At 53.1% G+C, this 23,017-nt stretch overlaps 2 protein-coding genes across 10 annotated transcripts in view; both read left to right on the top strand.

The window, feature by feature from the left end:
* The window catches only part of AKAP8L (A-kinase anchoring protein 8 like), a 25,917-nt gene extending 11,263 nt beyond the window's left edge, over positions 1 to 14,654 (top strand). For 7 of the 8 annotated variants that reach the window (XM_014853540.3, XM_014853539.3, XM_070519275.1 and 4 more), the window contains 10 exons: positions 319 to 772; positions 868 to 964; positions 1,047 to 1,117; positions 1,492 to 1,555; positions 2,476 to 2,584; positions 4,022 to 4,163; positions 4,261 to 4,366; positions 4,603 to 4,733; positions 14,088 to 14,183; positions 14,276 to 14,654. In XM_014853540.3, the coding sequence (XP_014709026.1) occupies positions 319 to 772; positions 868 to 964; positions 1,047 to 1,117; positions 1,492 to 1,555; positions 2,476 to 2,584; positions 4,022 to 4,163; positions 4,261 to 4,366; positions 4,603 to 4,733; positions 14,088 to 14,183; positions 14,276 to 14,569 (1,564 nt within the window). In that variant the 3' untranslated portion in view covers positions 14,570 to 14,654. Of the gene's footprint in view, positions 1 to 318; positions 773 to 867; positions 965 to 1,046; positions 1,118 to 1,491; positions 1,556 to 1,744; positions 1,798 to 1,953; positions 2,585 to 4,021; positions 4,164 to 4,260; positions 4,367 to 4,602; positions 4,734 to 14,087; positions 14,184 to 14,275 lie in introns of those variants that run through there. The other variant, XM_070519278.1, reaches the window with a different exon arrangement.
* AKAP8 (A-kinase anchoring protein 8) overlaps positions 14,651 to 23,017 on the top strand; it is a 21,051-nt gene continuing 12,684 nt past the window's right edge. Inside the window, exons 1-8 of one of the 2 annotated variants that reach the window (XM_044779340.2) lie at positions 14,651 to 15,046; positions 17,138 to 17,176; positions 18,594 to 18,626; positions 19,131 to 19,407; positions 19,826 to 20,309; positions 20,806 to 20,935; positions 21,178 to 21,224; positions 22,358 to 22,391. In XM_044779340.2, the coding sequence (XP_044635275.1) occupies positions 15,028 to 15,046; positions 17,138 to 17,176; positions 18,594 to 18,626; positions 19,131 to 19,407; positions 19,826 to 20,309; positions 20,806 to 20,935; positions 21,178 to 21,224; positions 22,358 to 22,391 (1,063 nt within the window). In that variant the 5' untranslated portion in view covers positions 14,651 to 15,027. The remainder of the gene's footprint in view (positions 15,047 to 17,137; positions 17,177 to 18,593; positions 18,627 to 19,130; positions 19,408 to 19,825; positions 20,310 to 20,805; positions 20,936 to 21,177; positions 21,225 to 22,357; positions 22,392 to 23,017) is intronic. The other variant, XM_070519274.1, reaches the window with a different exon arrangement.

Raw genomic sequence — 23,017 nt, 5'->3', positions numbered from 1 at the left:
AGGAGCTGCCTTGGGCATCGTGGCTATCACAGACATCTGCACAAGTTTCCAAAGGGCTGTCTCTGCCCCTGAGACCTGTTCTACCCAGTTGTCAGTCCTTCTTAGGGTCTCCAAGCTGGTCCATGGCCAATGCCATGGGGACATCAGCTGAAGGGCCCTTTCTGCTTCTAGAATTCTGCTCCTGAGAGGCCTTTTAACTGGCATTTCTGAGCACTGAATGTGTCTGACAGGGTGGGGTAGGTGCTGGATTGGGGCTTCCTGTGCCCAAAGACATTGGAACCTGAGGCCCTCCCTCTTGCTTGCCACCTGCCTCTGCAGATATGATTCCTACGAGGCCTGTGACTCAAGGGCCGTCCTGAGCGAGCGTGACCTGTACCGGTCGGGCTACGACTATGGCGAACTTGACCCTGAGATGGAAGTGGCCTATGAGGGCCAGTATGATGCCTATCGTGACCAGTTCCGCATGCGTGGCGGCGACACCTTTGGCCCACGGGCTCAGGGCTGGGCCCGGGACTCCCGGAGTGGCCGGCCGATGGCCTCGGGCTATGGGCGCATGTGGGAAGACCCCATGGGGGCCCGGGGCCAGTGCATGCCTGGTGCCTCCCGGCTGCCCTCCCTCTTCTCCCAGAACATCATCCCAGAGTACAGCATGCTCCAGGGCATGCGTGGCGGAGGCACCTTCCCTGGTGGTTCCCGCTTTGGCTTTGGGTTTGGCAATGGCATGAAGCAGATGAGGCGGACCTGGAAGACCTGGACCACAGCTGACTTCCGGGTGAGTGGAGGAAGCCTCCCTTCCTGGCCTGCAACTGGGCACAGTGAGGGGCCTGGAGCCACCCACCCTGACTCACTTCTCTCTTTCTCACCCAGACCAAGAAGAAGAAGAGAAAGCAGTGCGGCAGTCCTGAAGAGCCGGATAGCAAAGCCACCCGGACAGACTGCTCAGATAACAGTGATTCAGACAACGGTGAGCGGGGCTCTGGGCCGCTGCCACTTGCCCCCTGCCCCATGGGGCTCCTGGCTTGAGCTTGCCTCCTCTTGCCTTTCAGACGAGGGCACCGAGGGGGAAGCTGCAGAGGGCACTGAAAGCGCCGAGGCCTTGGAGAAGGGCTCCAGAGCAGTAAGTGGCCCCGGCTCTACGCTCTCTGTCTGCAAGTGGGCTGGGAAGAGCAGGCTGACTGAGCCGCTGTGCTGCAGAGCAGGGCTCTCCATGGGGCCACAGGCCATCCTGAGTCAGCTCTGCATGCACGCATGACCAGCACAAGTGGGCGGCGAGGTCTGATGGAGCACGGGCTGCGTGGGCAGGCCACCTAGCACCAGAGGCCAGGTTTCCTTATCAAAATGGTGGGATGAGCCCTCTGTGCAAGCCTGGTGGGAGGATGTGAGGCTCATGGCCTGGCGCCTGGTGCCTGGCATGTAGCAAGGCCTTGTCATTTAGAGCCGTTGCAAGCAACTGCACAGCTTTAACGTTGGGTTTTTGAAATTGTGTCTTAGGAAGGAGAAGATGAAGAGGGAAAAGAGGAGGGGAAGGAAGAAGGCAAAGAGGATGCAGACAAGGGTGAGTCTTCCGAGTGGGCTGGGTACCAGGGTGGCTCTTCCACATTCTCATGGTGGGAGGGACCCAGCTGAGGGCAGGGTTGTGGCAGAAATGTGGCCAGCTTGGGCCCTCCCTTGTGGGGCCGGGTATGTGCTGGCAGGGGGCTCCTCTTCCTCTGCCCGCTTGCCACTCTGCCCCTGTTCTTCCCAGGCAGAGGCTGTGGGAGGCAGTGGCCCCTGCCAGCACATTGGTTTTGCCTTCAGGTAGGGGCAGCAAGCAAAGGTGTGGGGGAACCCCAGGCACACCCCCTGTCCTCGGTACCTGAGGAACGCACAGTTCCGAGTCCTCAGTGGCTGGTGTCCGAGCTGGGACCCTTGGTGCAGTTTTCACGGCTCTGGTTTGCGTGTCCTCTCCCTTAGCGCCTCTCCAGCCCCTGTTGGGAGTCCGTGTCCCCCTACCTGAGTGATGAGCGCCAGCAGGTACCTAACAGTAAATCCAGCCTCAGCCCACTATTGCCGCGGTGCCCGGTGGGGGGTGGGCAGGGCCATGTGAGCTTTGGGGTCTTTGCCCCTGGGGGCCACACTCAGGCCCCAGCCTCAGCCTCCGTGCATTCTGCCACCCAGCCCCCTGAACTTTGTGCCAGTGTCCCCACCAAGACAGCCTCTCTTTGCCTTCCAGCCTCCCCGTGGCCCACTCCAGAGTGTGGGTGTCCTGGAGAGCAGTGGGGTCAGCACGTGTCCTCCCTGCTTCTGGGCCTAGGCCGAAACTGCCCCTGGCCCAGCCCAGGGTGCTCAGCCCTGCTCATGGCCTGATGTCTTGCTTGGATAGCTGCTCTCAGAATGGACCCTCTGGAGTAGACGGCGGGGGATCCAGCCAGAGGCCCCAGGGCCTGCCCTCACCCACAGAACCAAGCTGGTGACAGTGCCCCTCTGTTCCCACAGGGGCCCTGAGCACCCAGGATGAGAATGGTCAGACCAAGCGCAAGTTGCAGGCAGCCAAGAAGAGCCAGGACAAGCAGAAAAAGCGGCAGCGAGACCGCATGGTGGAAAGGTAACCAGCTTCCCTCCACCCCTTTGCCTCTGCCTCGCTCTGGGGCTGCCGCCAGGAGAGCAGGGCCGTAGCTCTGTTGCCTCGCCGCCCTCTGGCCTCCCTTGGGAGCTGCCACGTGCTCGGCCGTGCATGGACCCTGCTTCCCGCCAGGCCCAGCTCCCAAGGCCTGACTCGTCCCTTGCCCCTCTGCGGCCGCCTGGCGACGGCTAGCATCTTTGGCCCAAGACCCGAGACTGCTCGGCACCGTTGCCCAGAAGCTTCGGCGCACGAGCCCCGAGGTGCACTGGGGGCCTGATGCCCCTGCGGGAGGGGGCCAGCTCATCAGAGACTCGAGGTCCAAGGCGCCTGTGCCACCCCAGCTAGCTGCCAAGAGGCCGCCGCTGCGCCCAGGAGAGATGGCAGCACCTGTAGGCTGTGGCAGCCTTGGGCCTGCCCTCTGCCCTGCCCGCCGGCCCTGTCAGGCCGGGCCTGTCTGCGACTGAGCCCTTCACGCCCCTTGGTCGGGTCTGTCTGCCCTCAGGGCTCCCGCACTGGCGCTTGCCTCCTCCTCCTCCGCCTCAGACTCTTGCTCTTGCTGGACCTTCCTCAGCCTCGCCGGCGCCCGGCCCCTGGGCTCTCCAGACAAAGCTGACCCCGTGGCCCAGATAAGGACGTCCGGCAGAGGTAGGGACCCGCCCTGAGGCCTCGGTGGCGGCTGGCCTCCTCCGCCCCTTGCCACGGCGGCCTGCTCCAGCCCAGGCCCCAGACCCCAGGCTTCTGCTGTGGACGCCAGGCCCAGACAGAGCACCTCGCTCAGGTGACTCCAGGCTGCCCTCTGGCAGGCCAGGCGGGCGCCCTCCTTCCAGCTCAGACTGGTCTCTTCTCAGAAGAGGAAGATGAGGCAGCAGGTGCCCAGGCCTGCTTGCCTCCCATCCCTCCCGACACCATCCCCAAGCATTCTGAGCAGAGGATGGGCTGGGCCATTCAGTTCCCCAGACCCCAGAAGGAAGATGCACATCTTTTCGGGCCCTGCCTCGGAACTGCGCACTCCACTCTGCACCTCAGGGTCACCTGGCTCACGCCAGGGCATCCTTCCTTCGGGTCCCCAGCTGGGCCAAGTGCACAAGCTCCTGCCCAGCCTTGGTAGAGAGGCCCTCCGGCAACCTTCCAGCGACTCCTTGCCTGTTGCAGCAACTGCTGCCTCAGGTTTCAGCCTCCTGCCTGTGGGAAGGAAGAGCTCCTCCCCTGTCCCCTACGTTGCAGTAACTGCAGGCTGCAGACTTTCTGTCCCTTTCTGCTCCCAACCCCACTGGTCCCAGCCTGTCCCCCTGCTGGGACCGCACTTCAGAGGCCTGTGAGCAAGGCCTGTTTCAGGGCTCGCAGCTGGGTTGGGTGAAGCAGCAGCACTATTCTCTGGGACCCTCGTGGCCTCAGCTCCTCGTTTCCCTCCTGTGGCAGGATCCAATTTGTGTGTTCTCTCTGCAAATACCGGACGTTCTATGAGGATGAGATGGCCAGCCACCTCGACAGCAAGTTCCACAAGGAGCACTTTAAGTACGTAGGCACCAAGCTCCCCAAGCAGACAGCTGACTTTCTGCAGGTAAGCCATGGAGTGGCACAGCTGCTGTAGCTTCTCAGGCCCCTCAGGGCCTGGAGCAGCCACACAAACCTTGCTGTCTCCTTGGTATCTCTGGCAGGAGTATGTTGCCAACAAGACCAAGAAGACAGAGGAGCTCCGAAAAACCGTAGAGGACCTTGATGGTCTGATCCAGCAGATCTACAGAGACCAGGATCTGACCCAAGGTGAGGAGGTTCCCTCCCTCTTCCACCAGGCAGGGCCTCAGCCTGCCCCTCTTCTGATTTTCAGGGTGGGGTCACAGGGCCCCTTTGTTCCCCCAGGGAGGGTCAGTGAGGACAGCCTCAGGCCCACATGGAAGTGGCAGGGCGAGGTGAGGGCTGGTTTGGTGTTTTCCCCAAATTCCTGGGTCTCTCTTAGGCACCTGGGACCAGTGGTGACCCCGTCCTTCTGCCCCCTACAGAAATTGCCATGGAGCATTTTGTGAAGAAGGTAGAGGCAGCCCACTGCGCAGCCTGTGACCTTTTCATCCCCATGCAGTTTGGGATCATCCAGAAGCACCTCAAGACCATGGATCACAACCGGAACCGCAGGGTGAGTGGCCCCCAGTGCCCTCCCACCATCCTGTGGGTTGACTAAGTGAGGCCTCTGGGGAGGTCCTGGGGTTATAACCTCAGCCTGCCTGTGAGAATTGTGGGGAGTGGGGGGCAGGCAGATAGAGACATATCTGGCCTGAGGCAGTCAGTGCAGCTATAGAGAGAGAGGTGGGCAATGGGGATTCTTGCTGGGAGAAAAGGGCATCAGAGCTGGACCTTCAAGAGCAGTAGGCTGTGGGATATGGGTGTCTCCATGTGCATAGGGGCCATCGGCCATACTAGGTTCAGAAACCAACCAGGGAGAAGTGGACAGTGCAAGTGTTGCTGGAGGAGGAGTTGGACTTCAGAGGTGCGTGTTGGCTGGGCGGAGGGGTCTGGGCTTGCTCCTGGTGTCAGCAAAGCTTTTTGTTTTTGAGGTCACGTTGGTTTATAACATTCTATAAGTTTCAGATGTACATCATTATATTTCGACTGATGTATAGACTGCACCGTGTTCAGTAGATCAAAAGTCTAGTTGCCATCTGTCACCACACACGTGCCCCTTTACCCCTTTCACCCCCCCTCCATGCCCTCTGGTAACCACCAATCTGTTCTCTGTATCTGTGTTTATCTTCCACATGAGTGAAATCGTACAGTAATTGTCTTTCTCCCTCTGACTTATTTCACTGAGCATAATATCCTCAAGGACCATGCATGTCACAATTTCATCATTTTTTCGTTTGAGTAGTATTCCATCGTGTATATATACCACATCTTTATCCATTCGTCCCTTGATGGGCACCTAGGTTGATTCTAAGTCTTGGCTATTGTGAATAATGCTTCAGTGAACAGAGGGGTGCATGTGTCTTTATGCATTCGTGTTTTGAAGTTCTTTGGATAAATACCCAGCAGTGGAATAGCTGGATCGTATGGTAGATCTATCCTTAATTTTGGGGGGAATCTCCATACTGTTTTCCATGGTGGCTACACCAGTGTGTACTCCCACCAGCAGTGTGTGAGAGCTCCCTTTTCTCCACATCCTCTCCAACACTTATTTCTTGTCTTTTTAGTAGTAGCCATTCTGACTTGTGTGAGGTGATATCTCATTGTAGTTTTGGTTTGCATTTCCCTAATAGTTGATGATGTTGAACATCTTTTTATGTGCCTGTTGGCCGTCTGTGTATCTTCTTTGGAAAAACATCTGTTTAGATCTTATGCCCATTTTTTAATTGGGTTGTTTGTTTTGTTGTTGTTGAGATGCATGAGTTCACTATAATAATTTTGGATATTAACCCCTTGTTGGATATATGATTTGCAGATATCTTTTTCCACTTAGTAGGTTGTCTTTTTGTTTTATTGGGGGCTTGCTTTGCTGTGCAGAAGCTTTTTAGTTTGATGTAGTCCCATTTGTTTCTTTTTTTCTATTGTTTCCCTTGCCTGAGGAGGGCAGTGAAGTTTTTAAGTGGGGGACCAATAGGATTAGAGTTGGTGTTGAACTAGAGACTTTGGGCCCTGGTGTGGGAGGAATGGGGTGCAGTGGGGGCTGCTACAGTATCAAGACAGGTACACGCCACGTTGGGGATGAAGAAGAGGGCAGGGCAGAAGAGCTGTTTGAGGGAGTCACCAGGAGTTGGGGATGTCTCAGATTTCTGCCTTGAGTACCAGGTAGGCAGTGATGCTGCTGAGATGGGGAGGATGGCATATGGTACACAGAAAAGAGCAAGTTTGACAAGAATTTGAACAAATTCTGTCTTGTTTTCCAGTTTATTGCCAGTACTTAGCACAGAAGCCAGAGTAGGTGTTTTTGGTTAATGGGTAACATGCTGGGTTGGAGGTGGCTGCTGGAGATCAGGTAGGGGTGGAGGGGCTGTCCAGTAGGGAGAGTGTGGAGGCCCAGGACCAGGTCTGGGCTAGAGAGAGGTTGCCATCACCCTGGAGGGAGCCAATGGGATTCATGAGCAGATGACAGCAGCTAAAGGGAGCACTTAGGAAATAGCATTTCTCAGCCTTTTCCCATCCCCCTCCAGTTCGGCTCTGGTCTTCTCAGGCAGTGACTCTCAGCAGTGGGCAGGGTTAGGGGTCTAGCTTGAGGGGTTAAGGAGATCTTGTAGGGATCGTGCCAAGACCAGCTTCTCGTGTTGGGAGCTGATGGGGGGAGGGAGAAAGCAGGTTGCAGAGGATGGACAGTGTATGGCATTGAAATGTTTGTAAAATCTACGTGAAATGAGTGATTACTAGCAAAATATAAACTCAAAGTCGATCCTAAAAGAAAAGAAAAAAAAGGAAAGAAAAAAAACAGCCGTAACAACTAGTAGGGGAATGTGGAAGGGTGATGAAAGATACTTAGTACCAGAAGTTGTTGGTTTATAGAGATAATTTAAATACTGTAGTTTTTAAAATTCCAGACTGTAGAAATGAATGGAAAGCTACTAATTATTATTATTATTATTATTTGGTAACAGCTTTAATGAGATATAATTCACATACCATACAATTCACCCATTTAAGGTATATGATTCAATGGTTTTTAATCTATTCACAGTTGTGCAGCCATCACCACAAAGAATATTTTCATCTCATAAGGAATATTTTCCTCACCTCAAAAAGAAACCCATACCCTTTAGCTATCACTCCCCAAACCCCCATGCTCTCCCAGCCTTAGGCAACACTAATCTGTCTCTATACATTTGCTTATTCTGGACATTTCATATAAATGGAATCATGTAATATGTGGTTTTCTTCTTCTTCTTCTTCTTTTGTGAGGAAGATTGTTGCTGAGCTAACATCTGTACCAATCCTCCTCTATTTTATGTGGGATGCTTCCACAGTGTGGCTTGATGAGCAGTAGTAGGTCTGCACCTGGGATCTGAAGCTGCAAACTCCAGGCCACTGACTGGCCGTGAGCTAACATCTGTGCCCATCTTGCTCCACTTTATATGTGGGACACTTACCGCAGTATGGCTTGCCAGGCAGTGCCGTGTCCACACCTGGGATCTGAACTGGCGAACCCTGGGCCGCCAAAGCAGAACATGCACACTTAACTGCTGCACCCCTGGGCCGGCCCCAAGGTGGATTGTTTTTTGTTTTTTGTTTTGGTGAGTAAGATTGGCTCTGATCTAACATCTGTTGCCAATCTTCTATTTTGTAGGTGAGCCACTGTCACAGCACAGCCACTCATAGTCGAGTGGTGTAGATCCATACCTGAGAACCAAACCCCGGGCTGCTGAAGCAGAGCACACCAAACTTAACCACTAGGGCATGGGGGCTGGCCCTGGCCTCATTTCTAATGAGAAGTCAGCTTTTGTTTTTTTTTGAGGAAGATTGTCGCTGAGCTAACATTTGTGCCAATCTTCTTGTATTTTATGTGGGATGCTGCCACAGCTTGGCTTGACCAGTGGTGCTAGGTCCATGCTGGGCATCCAAACCTGTGAATCCTAGGCCACCAAAGTGGAGCACGCGAACTTCACCACCACACCACCGGGCTGGCCCTGAGAGAAGTCAGCTGTTAACCTTATTGCAGTTCCCTTTCAAGTGATGATTCATTTTTTCTCTTGCTACTTTCAAGATTTTCCCTTGTCTTTCAGCATTTTTATTATGATGTGTCTTTTTGTGGATCTGTTTGTGTTTACTGGTTGGAGTTTGTTGAGCTTGTTATATGTGTAGATTAAGTTTTTCATCAGATTTGCGAAGTTTTCAGCCATTATTTCTTCAGATACTTTTGGCTCCTTTCCCGTCTTTTCTTCTGGTGCTCCCGTTATGTATATTTTGGGTGACTTAATGGAGTCTCTAGGTTGTCTGAGACTAATCAGTTTTCTGCCTTCTTCTCTCTCTGTTCTTCAGATCGTATGATCTCTACCAATCTACAGATTCACTAATTCCTTCTTCTGTCAGTTCAAATCTACTGTTGAGCCCCTCGAGTGAATTTTTCATTTCAGTTATACTTTTCAGCTCCAAGATTTGTATTTGTTTGTTTTTTGTGATTTCCCTCTCTTCAGTGATATTCTCTATTCATCATGCCTTTTCCTTCTTCCCTCTCCCTCAAATCTTGTTATTGTAATTGCTTGTCTATTTGTTTAGTAACTAGTCAAACTATTTTGGTGGTCTCTTTGATCCCCACAATGTGAAGCCTCTGATACTGTGCCTTGGAGAAGGAAGCCATGGACAAGAGCACAGCCATCCTGGGATAACAGTGGTTTTGACGGGGCCCTCTTTGTCTCTTTCTTTCCCAGACTACACTCAGCTGTTAAACTCCACAAATTGTTGGCTGATTGGTCTATTGTTTTCAACAATGTCTTGAGCATTAAATTGCTCCCCAGTCCCATCCAGTTAAATTCAGACTCCTCTACAGGGAGCATTTTTGAGGTCATTGTTTGAGATTTATTCTGAACCCAGGAAAGCTGCTCTTAGCTATTTTACTGGTTGTCTCTGGTCACCTGTGTGGCTGATAGTTTAGTTTATATTGCTATCAAATCTCTTAGTCTCCTTTTAATTGCTTTCCTTCACACCCTCCACTGTTCTGAGAGAGCCCTTAGTCTTGAACTTCTCCACACTGTTGCAATTGAAGTAAGTACCTTTGGGAAGAGATTTGGGAGCTCATTGTTTAAGGCCCACATTTCCCCTGGGCAAAATCTGAGGCCAGCCTCTGGAGCTGGGGGTGGGGATTATGGAGTGCTTCTCTGAGTGACTGCTGCTTTAGGAGAGATTGGGGGGTGGGTATGGAGACAGCTATAGCCTCTGATCTTCTTGGTTTGGTTTGCCTCTGCTGGCATCTGACCTCTGCTTTATAAACAAGGCAGGGCTAGGGTTGTGTGAAACCCAGTATTCTCAGCATGCCATGCCCAAGGTCAAGCCTCCATTCCATAGTGGGGCTGGATACAAGAAGGGAGCTCCCCGCCTCTCTGCTGAGCTTGCCCAGACTGAGGCTCCACAGCGGACAGATAGGGGCAAGATGAGAAATGCTCACATTCTCTCCTGGGGGATACAGCCCTCATCTGTGACCAGCGGGTAGGGAGGGAATCCTCTGCTCTCAGCTGCAGTGTCTGGAGTGGAGTTTCCATCGTCCTGTGCTGGGGAGGGCAAGGAAGCAACAGTCCTTTTGTAACCACCACATTCATGTCCTCTTACTGAGTTTTGGTAGCTTTTCCTCACTAAATGCTTCTTCATTTGTTGTATGTCCTTGGGACCATTTCCAGAGACTTTAAATGGTGGTTTTGTAACAGTTTTCTTCAGTTTCACTAGGGAGCAGGTCTGCGGAGCTTCTTGGGCTGCCTTGCTGGAAGTCCATCCTCTAATTCATTTTTTGGAAGCCCTTTTAACCTTAATTCCAAAAATCTGATAAGGATAATACCAAGATGAAACTGTAGATTAGTAGAAACTGTAGGTCGTTGTTATTATTATTTTTTAAGATTTTATTTTTCCTTTTTCTCCCCAACCTCCCCCGGTACATAGTTGTGTATATTTTAGTTGTGGGTCCTTCTACTTGTGACATATGGGACGCCGCCTCAGCATGGTCTGACAAGCAGTGCCATGTCCACGCCCAGGATTGGAACCACCGAAACCCTGGGCCACCGAAGCAGAGTGCGCAAACTTGACCACTTCGCTACGGGGCCGGCCCACTATAGGTTATTACCAAATAATAAAAGTGCTAAGTAAAATGTTAGTGACTATCAATCTAGTAGTGATTCAGATGTGTAATACAGCAGTCCCCCCTTATCTGCAGTTTCACTTTCCACGGTTTCAGTTACCTGTGATCAACTACAGTCCGAAAATACTAAATGGAAAGTTCCAGAAATAAGCACTTCATAAGTTTTAAACTGCATGCTGTTCTGAGGAGCATGATGAAATCTCGAGTTGTCCCACTCTGTCCTGCTTGTGACTTGAATTGTCCCTTTGTCCAGCGTGTCCACGCTGCATATGCTGCCCGTCTGTCAGCCACTTAGCCGTCTCAGTTATCGGATTGACTGTGGTAGGATTGCAGTGCTCGTGTTCGCGTCACCCTCATTTTACTTAATGGGCCCAATGCGCAAGAGTGGCAATGCCAGCCATTCGGGTATGCCAAAGAGAAGCTATAAATTGCTTCCTTTAAGTGAAAAGGTAAAAGTTCTCGACTTAATAAGGAAAGGGAAAAAATCATATGCTGAGGTTGCTAAGACCTGCGGTAACTTTCTTACAGCATATTGTTATAATTGTTCTATTTTGTTATTGTTGTTAATCTCTTACTGTGCCTAATTTACCAATTAAACTTTGTCATAGGTGTGTATATACAGGAAAAACACCGTCTATACAGGGTTCAGTACTAGCTGCAGGTTCAGGCATCCACTGGGGGTCTTGGGTCCCCTGCAGATAAGGGGGGACCACTGTACAATATAACTAAGTAAAGTTTGTCTCTGGAATACAAGGATGGTTCAATAAGAAATTGGTAACGTTATCAGCATAAAATACTAGAAATGAAAACTTTATATGCAAATAATGATTATATTCTTAGAAAATGAATGATTCCAGCAAAATGGTCTTAGAATTAATAGAATTTGATAAGGGGGTGGGATTCAAGATACCATACAAAAAGTAGTAGCTTTACTCCATTCTAGTAATAACCAATTAGAGACGTTAATGGGAAAAAAATCTACTCACAGTAACCACAAAATGTATGAAGCAACTAGGAATAAAGATTTAAGAAGAAAGGTATAGGATCTTAAACTCCAAGGATATAAAACAAGACTTTAATAATGGAGGAACATACTGTGCTCTTGATGGGAAACTTAATAGCAAAACAAAACAAAAACTAGTTCTCCCCATATTAATGTAGACAGTTAAGGGAACTGGATGAAATTGGTGTGTTTGTTTTGTTTTTTTATGAGGAAGATTGGCCCTGAGCTAACATCTGTGCCAGTCTTCCTCTTTTGTATGTTGGGACGCCTGCCACAGCATGGCCTGATGAGCAAGTGGTGCATAGGTCCATACCCAGGATCCGAACCTGGGCTGCTGAAATGGAGCACACAAACTTGATGACTACGCCACCAGGCTGGCTCCTGGATGAAACTGTTTTAAAGTTTTACGTTGTAGAATTAAGTCTAACAATAACCAAGAAAATTCTACAAAGGGGAGTAGTGAGTTCAGGGACTTCTGTTAGCAGATACAACTTCTTACAGAGCCACTGCAATTTAAAAACAAAAAAGTGATACTGCACAGTGCTAACAGAGAAACCAGAGGAGAGTCTCGTGAAAGATCCCAGTATGTTCTGGAACTTAGTATTTGTCCAAGTCAGTACAGGTCCCTTATCTGAAACCCCAGGGCCAGATGTTTTTGAATTAATTTTTGGATTTCAGCAACAGCCACATGGTAACAATTACTAACACTCCCAGCAGGATCTTGGAAAATGCCTTGCAGTTGAAGCATCAATAATTCTTTAAGTGACTTGTACCAAGTGGGATAAATAAAGATCTTGTGTTCTGCCGCCAAAAGAGTTTTAGGGGCAAACTTTTCCTTTTGGATTTCAGATTTGTGGGTAAGGGATTACAGACCTATATGTCAGTTCAATAGAAGAAATGGTGGTTCATCTCATAAATTTCTAAGGAAAGTTGGACCCCTACCTCATACCATATACTAAATTCTAGAAATCTTAAATGTGAACAATAAAAGATAACAAAATTTAAAAGATTATTTATTTACCTTGAAGTTACGGGAAGCCTTCCTGAGCAAGCCAGGAAACCCAGAGGCCATGGAGGAGATGACCTCATAGAAACACTGGGCAGGTGGCCCAGTGCACATATCAGAGCACTCAGATTCGCTGGTGGGCAGGGAGGTGCCACAGGAGGCAGCATATGTTGTTTTCTTTTTCATCCTAAAGCAAAAATATCCACCAGTGATAACATCTGATGCTGGCGGGGAGGCAGAGGATGAGGACATTGTTTGAATACTGGTGGAGGAAGCGCGACTTCACTTTTTTAGAGTACTGAGGCGCTGTCACTTTGGGGAGCGTGTTTGGTAGAATGAAAAGCACCAGCATGGAAGTATTTAACATTTTTCTTGTGGTGTTTGGTTATTGTAGCAGAAATCTGGAAACAACGTAAACGTGGCTCCTTTGGCCAAGTTGGGGTGTGTCCATCTTTGCACCTAGAGGGAGGAGGATAACGTGTTGGCAAGTGAGAAAGAGTTGCTGAGGAAATGGTCTGTCCTAGTATCCTAATTGTGCCTCTTTAACTTGTTTGATTTTGAGCATGCATGAGGTCTATTAAAATTTTCCCCAAGTAGTAGAGAAAATGTCTAAAGATAAAAAGTGCAGATGGGGAAAGGGAGTAGAAACAGCAAGTGAGATGGCCTTCTGAAATGTGAAGTCAAGAGTTGGCTGGGGTTCAGTGGGGGTCCTGGAGGCAGACTCCCCCCACCCCAAGCAGAAGAGCTCTGTCATTTTCCTTCTGCTTATGGCTTTACACGTTACCTTTCTGACAATGAAAGTGAGATTTGCCTGTGCCCTGTGAAGAAATCATTTAGCATTGTGGTGCAAATCCTCCCAGACAAAAAGGGTCAGGCCCATCACACACCTTTCTTAGTGTCCCAGGGGCAGATGAGCCCAGTTTAAGGACTGGGTGCTGTTCTTTTGAATGTGCGATTTCTCTAGCTGCTTCTCCACTGAAGAACACTTAGGTGCTTTCCAGTACTCACCACTGCAACCAGTACTCATGCATGTTTCCGATTCTTAAATTTAGGATAGGTTCTGGGAGGGAATTACTGAGACAAGTTTTTACTTTTGATACATTCTATCAATCTTCTTTCCAGAAAATAAGTGAATAGTTGACTCTCACCAGCCGGGTAGAAGTGTCTCTTTTCAGCTTTGCCGTTTTGGGTATAATTCTTCATTGTGGGAATCCTATGGGTTAAAAGACGTATATCACTTAATTATCCTGTTTGACATTTGTATTTCCTGCTTTTCTATCCTCCCTGTCGATCCTAAAGAGCTCCTCGCATATTAGGGTAGTTGGCTCCTTGTTATGGGTTGCACATTTGGCTTTTGGTAGGTTTCTTAATTTATTCACTGCTTGTAGTTTTTATATAAGCAAATCAGATTTCTGAAATACAGCTGTAAAGACGTATGTCTTTAACCAGTTACACACAGTAAGTATGGTGTGGAAGGATGGAACATTTGAAGAAAGATCACATCAGGCCGTGGCTCCATGCTGGTAGAGTGATCCCACACTTGTACCAAAGGTACACTTACAGACTTACGCGTCTGGTTGGAATCCTTGTCACTGCTGAGCCCCCGAGGCGGAGGGAGGTGTGCAGGTGTGGGAGGGGTCCGCCATTCTGGCCGGGTCTGGGGTGGAGGACTTTCCGGCGCCCGGAGAAGCCTCTCCAGCCCCGCCTGCCTTGCCCGCAGCTCATGATGGAGCAGTCCAAGAAGTCTTCGCTCATGGTGGCCCGCAGCATCCTCAACAACAAGCTTATCAGCAAGAAGCTGGAGCGCTACTTGAAGGTGAGGTGCGGCCTGGCCGGTCCCCAGCCCTGGTCCCCCAGCGCCGGCCCGGGGGTCCTCCCTCCCTTCAGCATCTGCGCCCCTCCCCGCAGGGTGAGAATCCTTTCACCGACAGCCCCGAGGAGGAGAAGGAACAGGAGGAGGCTGAGGGCGGCACCCTGGATGAGGGGGCGCTGCTCGAAGCGGCAGAGGGCGCGCCAGCGCAGCCCCCCGTGCCTCCGGAGCCGGCCCCCGAGGCTACGTCCCCGCCGCCGCCGCCTCCCCCGGAGGAGGAAGAGGAGGCCGTGCCCCTGCTGGGCGGGGCACTGCAGCGCCAGATCCGCGGCATCCCGGGCCTCGACGTGGAGGCCGACGACGAAGAGGAGGGTGGAGGGGGCGCCCCGTGACCCGGACCGGGGCGGGCGGGACCCGCGTGGCTGAGAGCGGAAGCCGAGCCTAATAAAGTTCTTCCCCTCCACTTCCGCCTCGTTGGTGTGTCGGTGTGCGGCGCCATCGGCGGGGGCGGGAGCCGGGACTGTGCGGACGGGTGGGGTGCGCCTGCGCGCGGGACTTGGCGCGCTAGGTGCGCCTGCGCCCCAGTGGCGGAAAGGAGGGAGAATGCGCCTGCGTGCAGCGAGGCCCCGCGGCCTGACCAAAAGTCCCAAGATGCTGTGATCGCTGATCCCCAGCAACCGGAAGGCCCGCTGGGGCGACAGGGGTGGGTCCGCGTGAAAGCCAGCCAATGTTAGCGCGCGGAAGGAGTGACGTGTGCGCTTGGTCTCCACTGGAGGTCGGGAGGTTTGTTGAGCGCATGCGTCCTGCGGCAGCCTAGGAAAAGGGGTTGCCGGGGGGCCGAGACGAAGACATGGAGCAGGGCTACGGAGGTGGGTACGGCGGCCGGCGGGGAGTGGGGCGGGCGGCTGCTGCTCGGGCGGCGCAGCCGCCGACGCGCGGAAGGCCGCGGGCCCGGGCCCGCGCCGGAGTGCGGCCGCCACAGCGCGGCCTGCGGAGAGGAGGCCGGGGCGCGCGCGCCGCCCATTGGACCCCGACGCCGTCGCTCCCGGCGCTGCGTGCGGATTGGCCGGAGGGGCCCGAGGGGTCGGCGGGGCTCGCGGGCCGACGCGCGGCAGGCTTCAGGGATCGCCCGGGGCCGCTCGGGCCGTCTCTACTTCTCGGGCCCCGCGGGGCGGGCCGGTCCGCCGCCCCCGCGGCTCGTGAGCCCGCCCTCCCCTCTGCAAGACGCCACAAAATGGCGGCGCCGGGCCGGCGGGGCGGGGCGGGGCGGGGCGGGGGCGGGTCTCCCGCGCGGTGCACGTGGCCGCGGCGCGCGCCCCGGAGCCGTGTGCGGTGCGGCGTGGCCGAGGGCGGCCTCGGCGGGGCCGCGTGCCCCCTGCTCTGCGCTGCGGCGCGGACAGACCGGGGCCTGCTCCTGGCGCCCCTGGTGGCCTGCGTGTCCAGAAGCAGAGCCTCCTGGGAGGCCTTGGTGGGTGCTGGGCGGCTCGGGCGCCCGCGGGGCCGCCAGAACGTGCGGCGCGGCCCGTCCGGGGTGCGAGGTCCGAGCAGGCAGTCTGAGGGTGGCCGCGGCGGCTGCTGAAGTGGTTGCTCCAGAGGCGGCGGCGTCCGCGGGGACCGGGCGGCGGGAGCTGTGCGTGGTGTCTTCGGGGTGGGAGGAGCTCCGCCCGGCTGCCGGTCTTCCCTCCGGTCCGACTGGTCCCCCCTCCTCGCCCACCTTCCCGCCAGGTCTTTCGGCCAGGTGTCCTGCCTCGCGCCCCACGCCCCCACCCTCCTCCTCCCGGTAAACCGGTCAGGCTCAGATGCTGTGGCCTGCAGGAATCCTGTAGCTTTTCTGTAGGACGTGTCTCAGGACCCGCTCAGCCTTGTCATTGCTCCCTTGGTGGTGGCAGGCACCTAGATCTGGGTTCGGGTCCTTGTTCTTCCGTTCCCCAGCTCCAAGATCTTGGGCAGGTGACGGCTTTTGGAATCTCTGGGTGCAACTGGGCAAGTAGTACCTATTTCAAGGGTCGTGGCAAGGTTACGTGAGTAGCATATGCCACTTAGACCAGTGCCCTGCGGTGAAGGGGTCACTCGCTGTTAGAGTAGCTGCTCTGCCTTTCTGTTGCACAGATGCGGCTGTGTGGCCTGCAGAGTGCCGGCTTCAGCAGTATGACTTTGAATCAAGTTCCCTAATTTCTGAGCCTTAGTTTCCTAATCTATGAGTGGCATTTGGGAATGACAGCTAATGGGTGCTGAGTGGGTGTCATGTGTTGCCACATAGTTGGCACACGGTTAGTTCTGGGAATGGAGGCAGGGATACATTTTTGCTTCGTAAAGGTGAAGTCATTTGACAGGTGTGGATGGCCGCCTGTTCCCCAGTCTGCTAGGTTCCAGGGACACAGATGAAGAGGGGCGAGACAGATGCTGCCATGGGGAGCTTGGAGGGAAGAGAGTCGCCACAGAGAGAAGAGTTCACTTGGATGCCTCAGGGCCAGGCTGGAGCCCTGGGACTGGAAGGCTCAGGAGCATTAGAGGCTTCCTATCACATAGAAGTGAGGCCTAGAGAGGCATAGTTGTCTCCAAATTCTGGAGTTTGTTCCCAGTTATGGGGTCCTCATGGCTGCTCAGTGGGTGGGCCAAACTGGGTATCGGGGGGATGGGGGACTGTGTCCAAAGGCCAGGCTAACTGGTGACTCATCCTGTGTCATCCTCAGTTGGACTGAGGCTTAGGCCAGTGTCCCTCAGCCGTCAAGGGGCAGAGCTGGCTCGGAGACCAGTTCCCTCTCCTCTTTTTTTTGCTTTGACCTCAAGCAGGTGGAGTGTGGTGATGTACTTAGCCTGTTGTGGGCATTTAGGACAGTGCTGTCGTCGTGCTGCCTTCTGGTATGGCTGGCACTGAGGAGATTCCTTTAGGCTCCTCGGAAGCACCCATATTCTGGTGTGAGAAATAGGATCCTAACTCAGAGGTCTTTTGTTCACAGGCTATGGGGCATGGAGTGCTGGACCCACCAACACCCAGGGTAAGTGGGACCTGCTTTTTGGGGAGGCTTGGGCTCCCTGCCGCCCAAGGCACCAGCATGACAGAGCTGTTCCTGATGCTGTCCCAGGGACGGGGGACTGTAGCCTAGAGAGGCTGACATGGGGGTAGGGCTAGTCCAGGGGCTGGGAAACCTTTTCTGTGAAGAGCCAGGTAGTAAATCTTTTCCGCTTTGCAGGCCACACGTTTCTGTAGTGCAAAAGCCACCACAGATGACTTATAAACAAGTGGACGTGGCTGTGCACCAATATTTACTTGTGGGTACTGAAATTTACACATCATATAATTTTCACGTGTCATAAAGTAGCCTTTACTTTAATAATGTGTTTTACTCCAAGTAAATAGCTGAGGGCATAATCGAAGACTTTTACAACTAACAAACTTTATATTTTAGTAGAATTAGACTTAAAAGGTTGAGCAGATACACAGAGTTCCATTCGCTCCTCTAGTATAGTTTCTCTTATTTGTGGGATACATTTGTTACCAGTAATAAACCAATGTTGATACATTGTCGTTAACTATAATCCAGGGTTTACGTTTAATGTTCAGTTTCTGTTGTACAGTTCTGAGTTTTGACAAAACTATAAATGATGAATTTTATGTCAAAATTCATATGTCATGAAATAGTCTTTTGATTTTTTTTCTCTTTTTCTTCCCCAACCATTTAAAAAATTCAAACCCATTCTTAATCTACGGGCAGTACAAAAACAGGCGGTGGGCTAGATTTGGCCAGGCACCTGTTTGCTGACCCTGTTCTGGAGTCTAGATAGGATGCTCAGCGTGTTTGAAGGTGATGAGGTTTTCTGCTTTTTGCCAGCATCTGTTCAGGGGCTGGGACGAGGGTTCCTTCGTTTACTGAGCCTGGGACTTGCCTCAAGCACTGTTGGGAGTGGGGTCACTTTTCACCTGTCACTGAGTTTCTTGGGAGGAGGGCTTCCTTGTCACCTGTCACTTGGGCACATCAGTTTCCTTGCTCAGTTCTGAGGACGCGATTTTCCACTGCTCGATGTACTCTCCATGTTGTCGGTGGTGCCTGAGCTCTGGCTCCTGGTGAGAACTGGCACTTCAGAAGGGCTCTGCCAGGGGGCCTGGCCTAGCTGGCGGCCTGCACTGAACAAGCTTCCTGGGAAGGCCGCGTGCCCTTTTCATTTCCCCGCCCAGGAGAGGAGCCCTGAGTGTGCTCAGCTGAGTGCTCTGTAGGAAAGGAGTTTTACAGCTCAGGGGCCCCAGCCTCTCCTGGCCCTCATGAGCACTGCCACAGCCACCCACAGCCCTGGCCCCATGGGTAGTGGAGTGAGGTGACAGCTGTCTTTCAACATCCAGGCAGGGGTTGGGGGCATGGTGTCTCAGGTGCCTTTGTCCTGCAAACAAAGCTCTTGTGTGTTTTTGTTTCCTCTAAGGTGCATATGGAAGTGGTGTGGCCAGCTGGCAAGGTAGGCCCTTCTGAGGGTTCACGGGTAGGCGAGTGGGCCTCTGGTCAGCCACCCAGAGGGGCTGGGACTCAGGGACCCCTATCTCCCATCTTAGCTGTGCTCACAGCTCTCCCAAAGGCTCAATGGGTTGGGCCTGAGGTGTTGAGGGCTGGGGCTGGCCTCCAGAGCTTGTGGGGGCCGTGGGGGGTGGGGTGGGGTTGTGCTTGTGTCTGTCAGCAGCCCCAGCTGCCATTCCTGGGCTCTAAGCTACGTCTGGCTTTGGGTGGGGAGCAAGTATTCGGATCTGGTACACAGAACCCCTCGCCCAGAGCTGTGGCTGTGCCCCCGCCCTCCTCCTCCTGCCTCTTGTTAGGTGATGTGTGCAGTGTGGGGTGATGCCTGCGGCACTTGGTCTCATGACCCTCTTCTTCCCTGTGGGCAGTGAGTGCTTCTCCCCAGATGTGTCCACCATGGATTGGCCCTGTGGTTGCTGAAGCCCAGCTTGGCTCTTCCTTTCTCTGGCAGGTTATGAAAACTACAACTTCTATGGTGCCCAGAACACCAGCGTTACCACAGGAGCGACCTACAGCTATGGCCCAACCTCATGGGAGGCCGCCAAGGCCAGCGATGGTCTGGCGGCTGGGGGCCCTGCAGTACACTTGGCTTCTTATGGCCCAGAGCCATGCACCGACAATTCCGACTCTCTCATTGCCAAGATCAACCAGCGTTTGGACATGATGTCCAAGGAAGGAGGCAGGGGCGGGAGCGGCAGCAGTGGGGAGGGCATGCAGGACCGGGAGAGGTGATTATGGACCTGAGCCCTTCCCCGGCTTTGTGCAGATGGGAGTGGGCACCCACTTTTCCAGGGAGGGCTCTTCCCTGGCTCCCTCCCGAGCGTAGAGTGAATGAGTTGGGCCAATGTTGGGGCAGAGACATCGTAATAGGACTTGCTGGTTTCCTGAGTGCTGGGGCTTAGGTCACGGCTGTCAGCTAAGACTCCTTATTTCTGCATCAGGCACCTCGCAGACCCTCCACACTCTTGTGGCCGAGTGTTCCACGCCCCTCATTCAGCAATGCTCTGGGGGTTGTGGGTCTGTTTTGCCTTTAGAGCATTCAGGAGGGGTGATGGGGGTTTGGTTTGCTGTTCTGAGCCTGGGAAAGCCAGCGTGGTGGAGGCCTCGAGGTTCCGAGTGTGGTGACAGGCTGTGCTTTCATTGCAGCTCCTTTCGCTTCCAGTCGTTCGAGTCCTATGACTCCAGGCCTTGCCTGCCCGAGCACAACCCCTACCGCCCCAGCTACGGCTACAACTATGACTTTGACCTGGGGCCTGACCGCAATGGTGGCTTTGGCGGTCAGTACAGCGACTGCCGGGACCCAGCCCGTGAGCGGGGCTCCCTTGATGGCTTCATGCGCGGCCGGGGCCAGGGCCGCTTCCAGGACCGAAGCAACCCCAGCACCTTCATGCGCAGCGAGCCCTTCATGCCACCTCAGGCCTCGTCGGAGCCCCTGTCGGCTCCCTGGACTGAGCTGAACTACGTGGGTGGGCGGGGCCTTGGAGGCCCCTCCCCTAGCAGGCCGCCACCATCCCTCTTCTCCCAGTCCATGGCCCCTGACTTCGGAGTGATGGGCATGCAAGGGGTGGGCAGTTATGACAGCTCTTTGCCCTACGGATGTGTCCGGTCCCAGACCCGGATGAGGGATCGGGTAAGCCCTTGCCAAGTTCTAATGTGTCGTCTTTGTTTTTCTTTTTAAACAGCTTTATTGAGGTGAAATTCATATATTGTAAGATTCACTGAGTTTTAAGTGTACAGTTTGACTCAGTAAAAATGTACAAAATTGTGCAACTTTCACCACTAATTTTAGAACATTCTTCTCAACCCAGAAAGAAATCTGCAATTAGCAGTCACTCCTTGTTCTCTCCCCCAGCCCCTGGCAACCACTAATCTACAGATTTGTCTGTCCTAGATGTTTCATATGAATGCTGTCATACACTATGTATGACGTGTTTTGTGTCTGGCTGCTTTCACTCAGCATACAGCTTTTGTGGGAGAGATTTTTCAACTATGTTGCCGTTCTTGGTTTTCTTAAAAGACCGTTTCTGGTTTTGTTCTCTGATCTTGGAAGCTCTCCATTCTTCATTTCTCTGGGGTATCTTAATGGTCCGGGTCAGTGGTACATTGACATATGCTTGTGTCTGTAGCCCAGGAGGAGAGGGTTTGACCACTTCGGCGCAGACAGCATGGGCAGGAAACGGAAGCAGTTGCAGATCTATGATGAGCCGGATGCTAAACAGGCCCGGGCTGACAGCGACGGAGATGTTTCTGAAAACGGTACGCCTAAGGGGCCGGTAGGCCCAGGTGGGTGTAAGATGGGTCAGTTGCATACTTGGTGCTCTGCCGCCTATTTGTGCAGTAGACATGCAGGAACTCGAGGGTAGTATGTGTCTCCCATGCTCCCATAGCCCCCATTGTACTTGGGACAGGTGTCGTCCCTCTGGACAGTGAGCTTGGGAGGGTGAAAATGGAGTGAGCCAACTGCCTAGGGGCTGACCCTCTTCCTTTGTGTCTGGTAGATGATGGAGCTGGTGACTTCCGGTCGGGAGATGAAGAATTCAGGGGTGTAAGTCCACTCTTACTGACTAACCTTTGTTTCTAGTGCAGGATCTCTTACTTCCTTTAGCGTTTTTCTCACAAAGAGGTGGTAGCAGTGGCGTGGTAGACTCAACTCTTCCCAGTGAGTGGCTTTAATAGCTTGACTCACAGCTAGGTTTTAAGAGTTTTCCCTTTGTAGCAATCCTTCCCTTCCTGTGTCCTTGTGTGACGCACCCGGCCGCACACACGGGGAGTGCAGTGGCTGTGTGGGCTGAGGCTCCCAGACACAACCTGGGAACTTGCCTGCTGCCAGCTCCGTGCTGGTGCTGAGCTGCTCCACCTCGCTCATCACGGCCAGACCCAGAGCCAGGCCTTCAAGTCGCCCATAGCCAGGGCCCTGCCAACACCCAGGCAGTGAGCCTTGCCTTCCCTGCACGCTCCGCCCCAGGTCTTTGGTAGGGCCTGGAGAGCTGGGTGTGGGAAGGCTTCGTCCACGTGCTTCTTGATGGTCAGATGGGTTTGGGGAAGCAGGGAGGGGGCAGGATACAGTGAATTTTCATCCTTTCCAAGGATCTCGCTCACTCCCTGTCTGGCTGGCTTAGATCTTGAGTCTGGGAATCTCTGTATCTGCTGATTGCTGATTTAATCTCCCGTTCGATGCCTAAGGAATGGGCTCTGTTTCAATTTTCAGTTAGAGAAATCATTTTTATCTACCCCTGCTTTTATCTACCCCTGGTAAATATAAGCAAACGGCTTGGGAAACTTGATAAAGCCCATTTTCAGTAAAGGACATTGGAAGTAACATCTTACAAATTGGGCTTTCTTGATATTTGGCTGATGGACAGGTGCCTGGCGTTCCCACCTGCAGAGCTGTGCAGGTGTATGTTCTCCAGAGGCCGTTCTTTAGCTTTAGAAAGAACTGAAAGAGGGTCAGCGGCGTTAATAAAAAGCATGGTAGCTGTAACAGAATCTCAGAAGGTACCCAGGAGTCGTGACAGCACACGCTCAGCCTCCATCCCACAGCCCTGAGACTTGTCCTAACACACGAGCTGTGTTCCTGGTGGCACAGTGACTCCCAGGTGCTGGTAGGGAGCTGGGCTGGTTGTGGAGAGTTCTGGAAACTCCACCTTACTGCCTGATTTTGCATGTGCCTTTTTTCAGGAGGACGAATTCTTCGACTCGGGGAGGCAGAGAGGTAGGCATCGCCCAGTAGCCCTTTGAACTCTCCTGTGTCTGCCTGGCTGCTACTCAGTGCTTGACTCCCGGCTGGGCTTCTGAGCAAGCCTGGGGTGTGGATGTGAGGGGCGCTGGTGGCTCAGGGCAAAAGAGGGGCTGTGGCCACCGGGTGGGCCTTGGTCATGGTGCTCTCTGCTCCAGTGTTTGGAGCAGCACTTGCTGGAAACTGGTCTGTTTGCCTCGCTCAGTGCAGGCTTCACAGAGAAAGGGGGATCTCACCTCTGGGTGTCTGCAACAGCTTGCACTCGTAGGGAAGGGAGAGTCAGAAATGCAAGGGAGCAAAGAAAAGGTGCCCTCCAGGTGTCTCTTCTGTTCCCCCTTGGCCAATGCAGGTCCCTGTACTGTTTTCTCCTGGGCTTCATTCTGTCCACAGTTCCCTCAGTTGCCAGCCCAGGGTCGGGCTCTCAGCCTCTGTGTGGCGGGGATACTGACAACTGCAGTGCACATTGCTGTGTGGGATGGAGCTCGGACGCCTGCCCGTGTTGGGAGCTCGGGGCGGGGGAGGCCTGTGAGGTATATCTGGCCCAGATCCTCCAGAGGCGATCATTGCTCAGCAGGTCTCATCATTCCCAGTGCAGAGACCTA

This window comes from Equus asinus, chromosome 10, assembly GCF_041296235.1.
Source record: "Equus asinus isolate D_3611 breed Donkey chromosome 10, EquAss-T2T_v2, whole genome shotgun sequence".
In the NCBI taxonomy this organism is placed as follows: domain Eukaryota; kingdom Metazoa; phylum Chordata; class Mammalia; order Perissodactyla; family Equidae; genus Equus; species Equus asinus.
The sequence above is the reverse complement of the archived record's forward strand: the minus strand, read 5'-3'. Positions and strand labels throughout refer to the sequence as shown.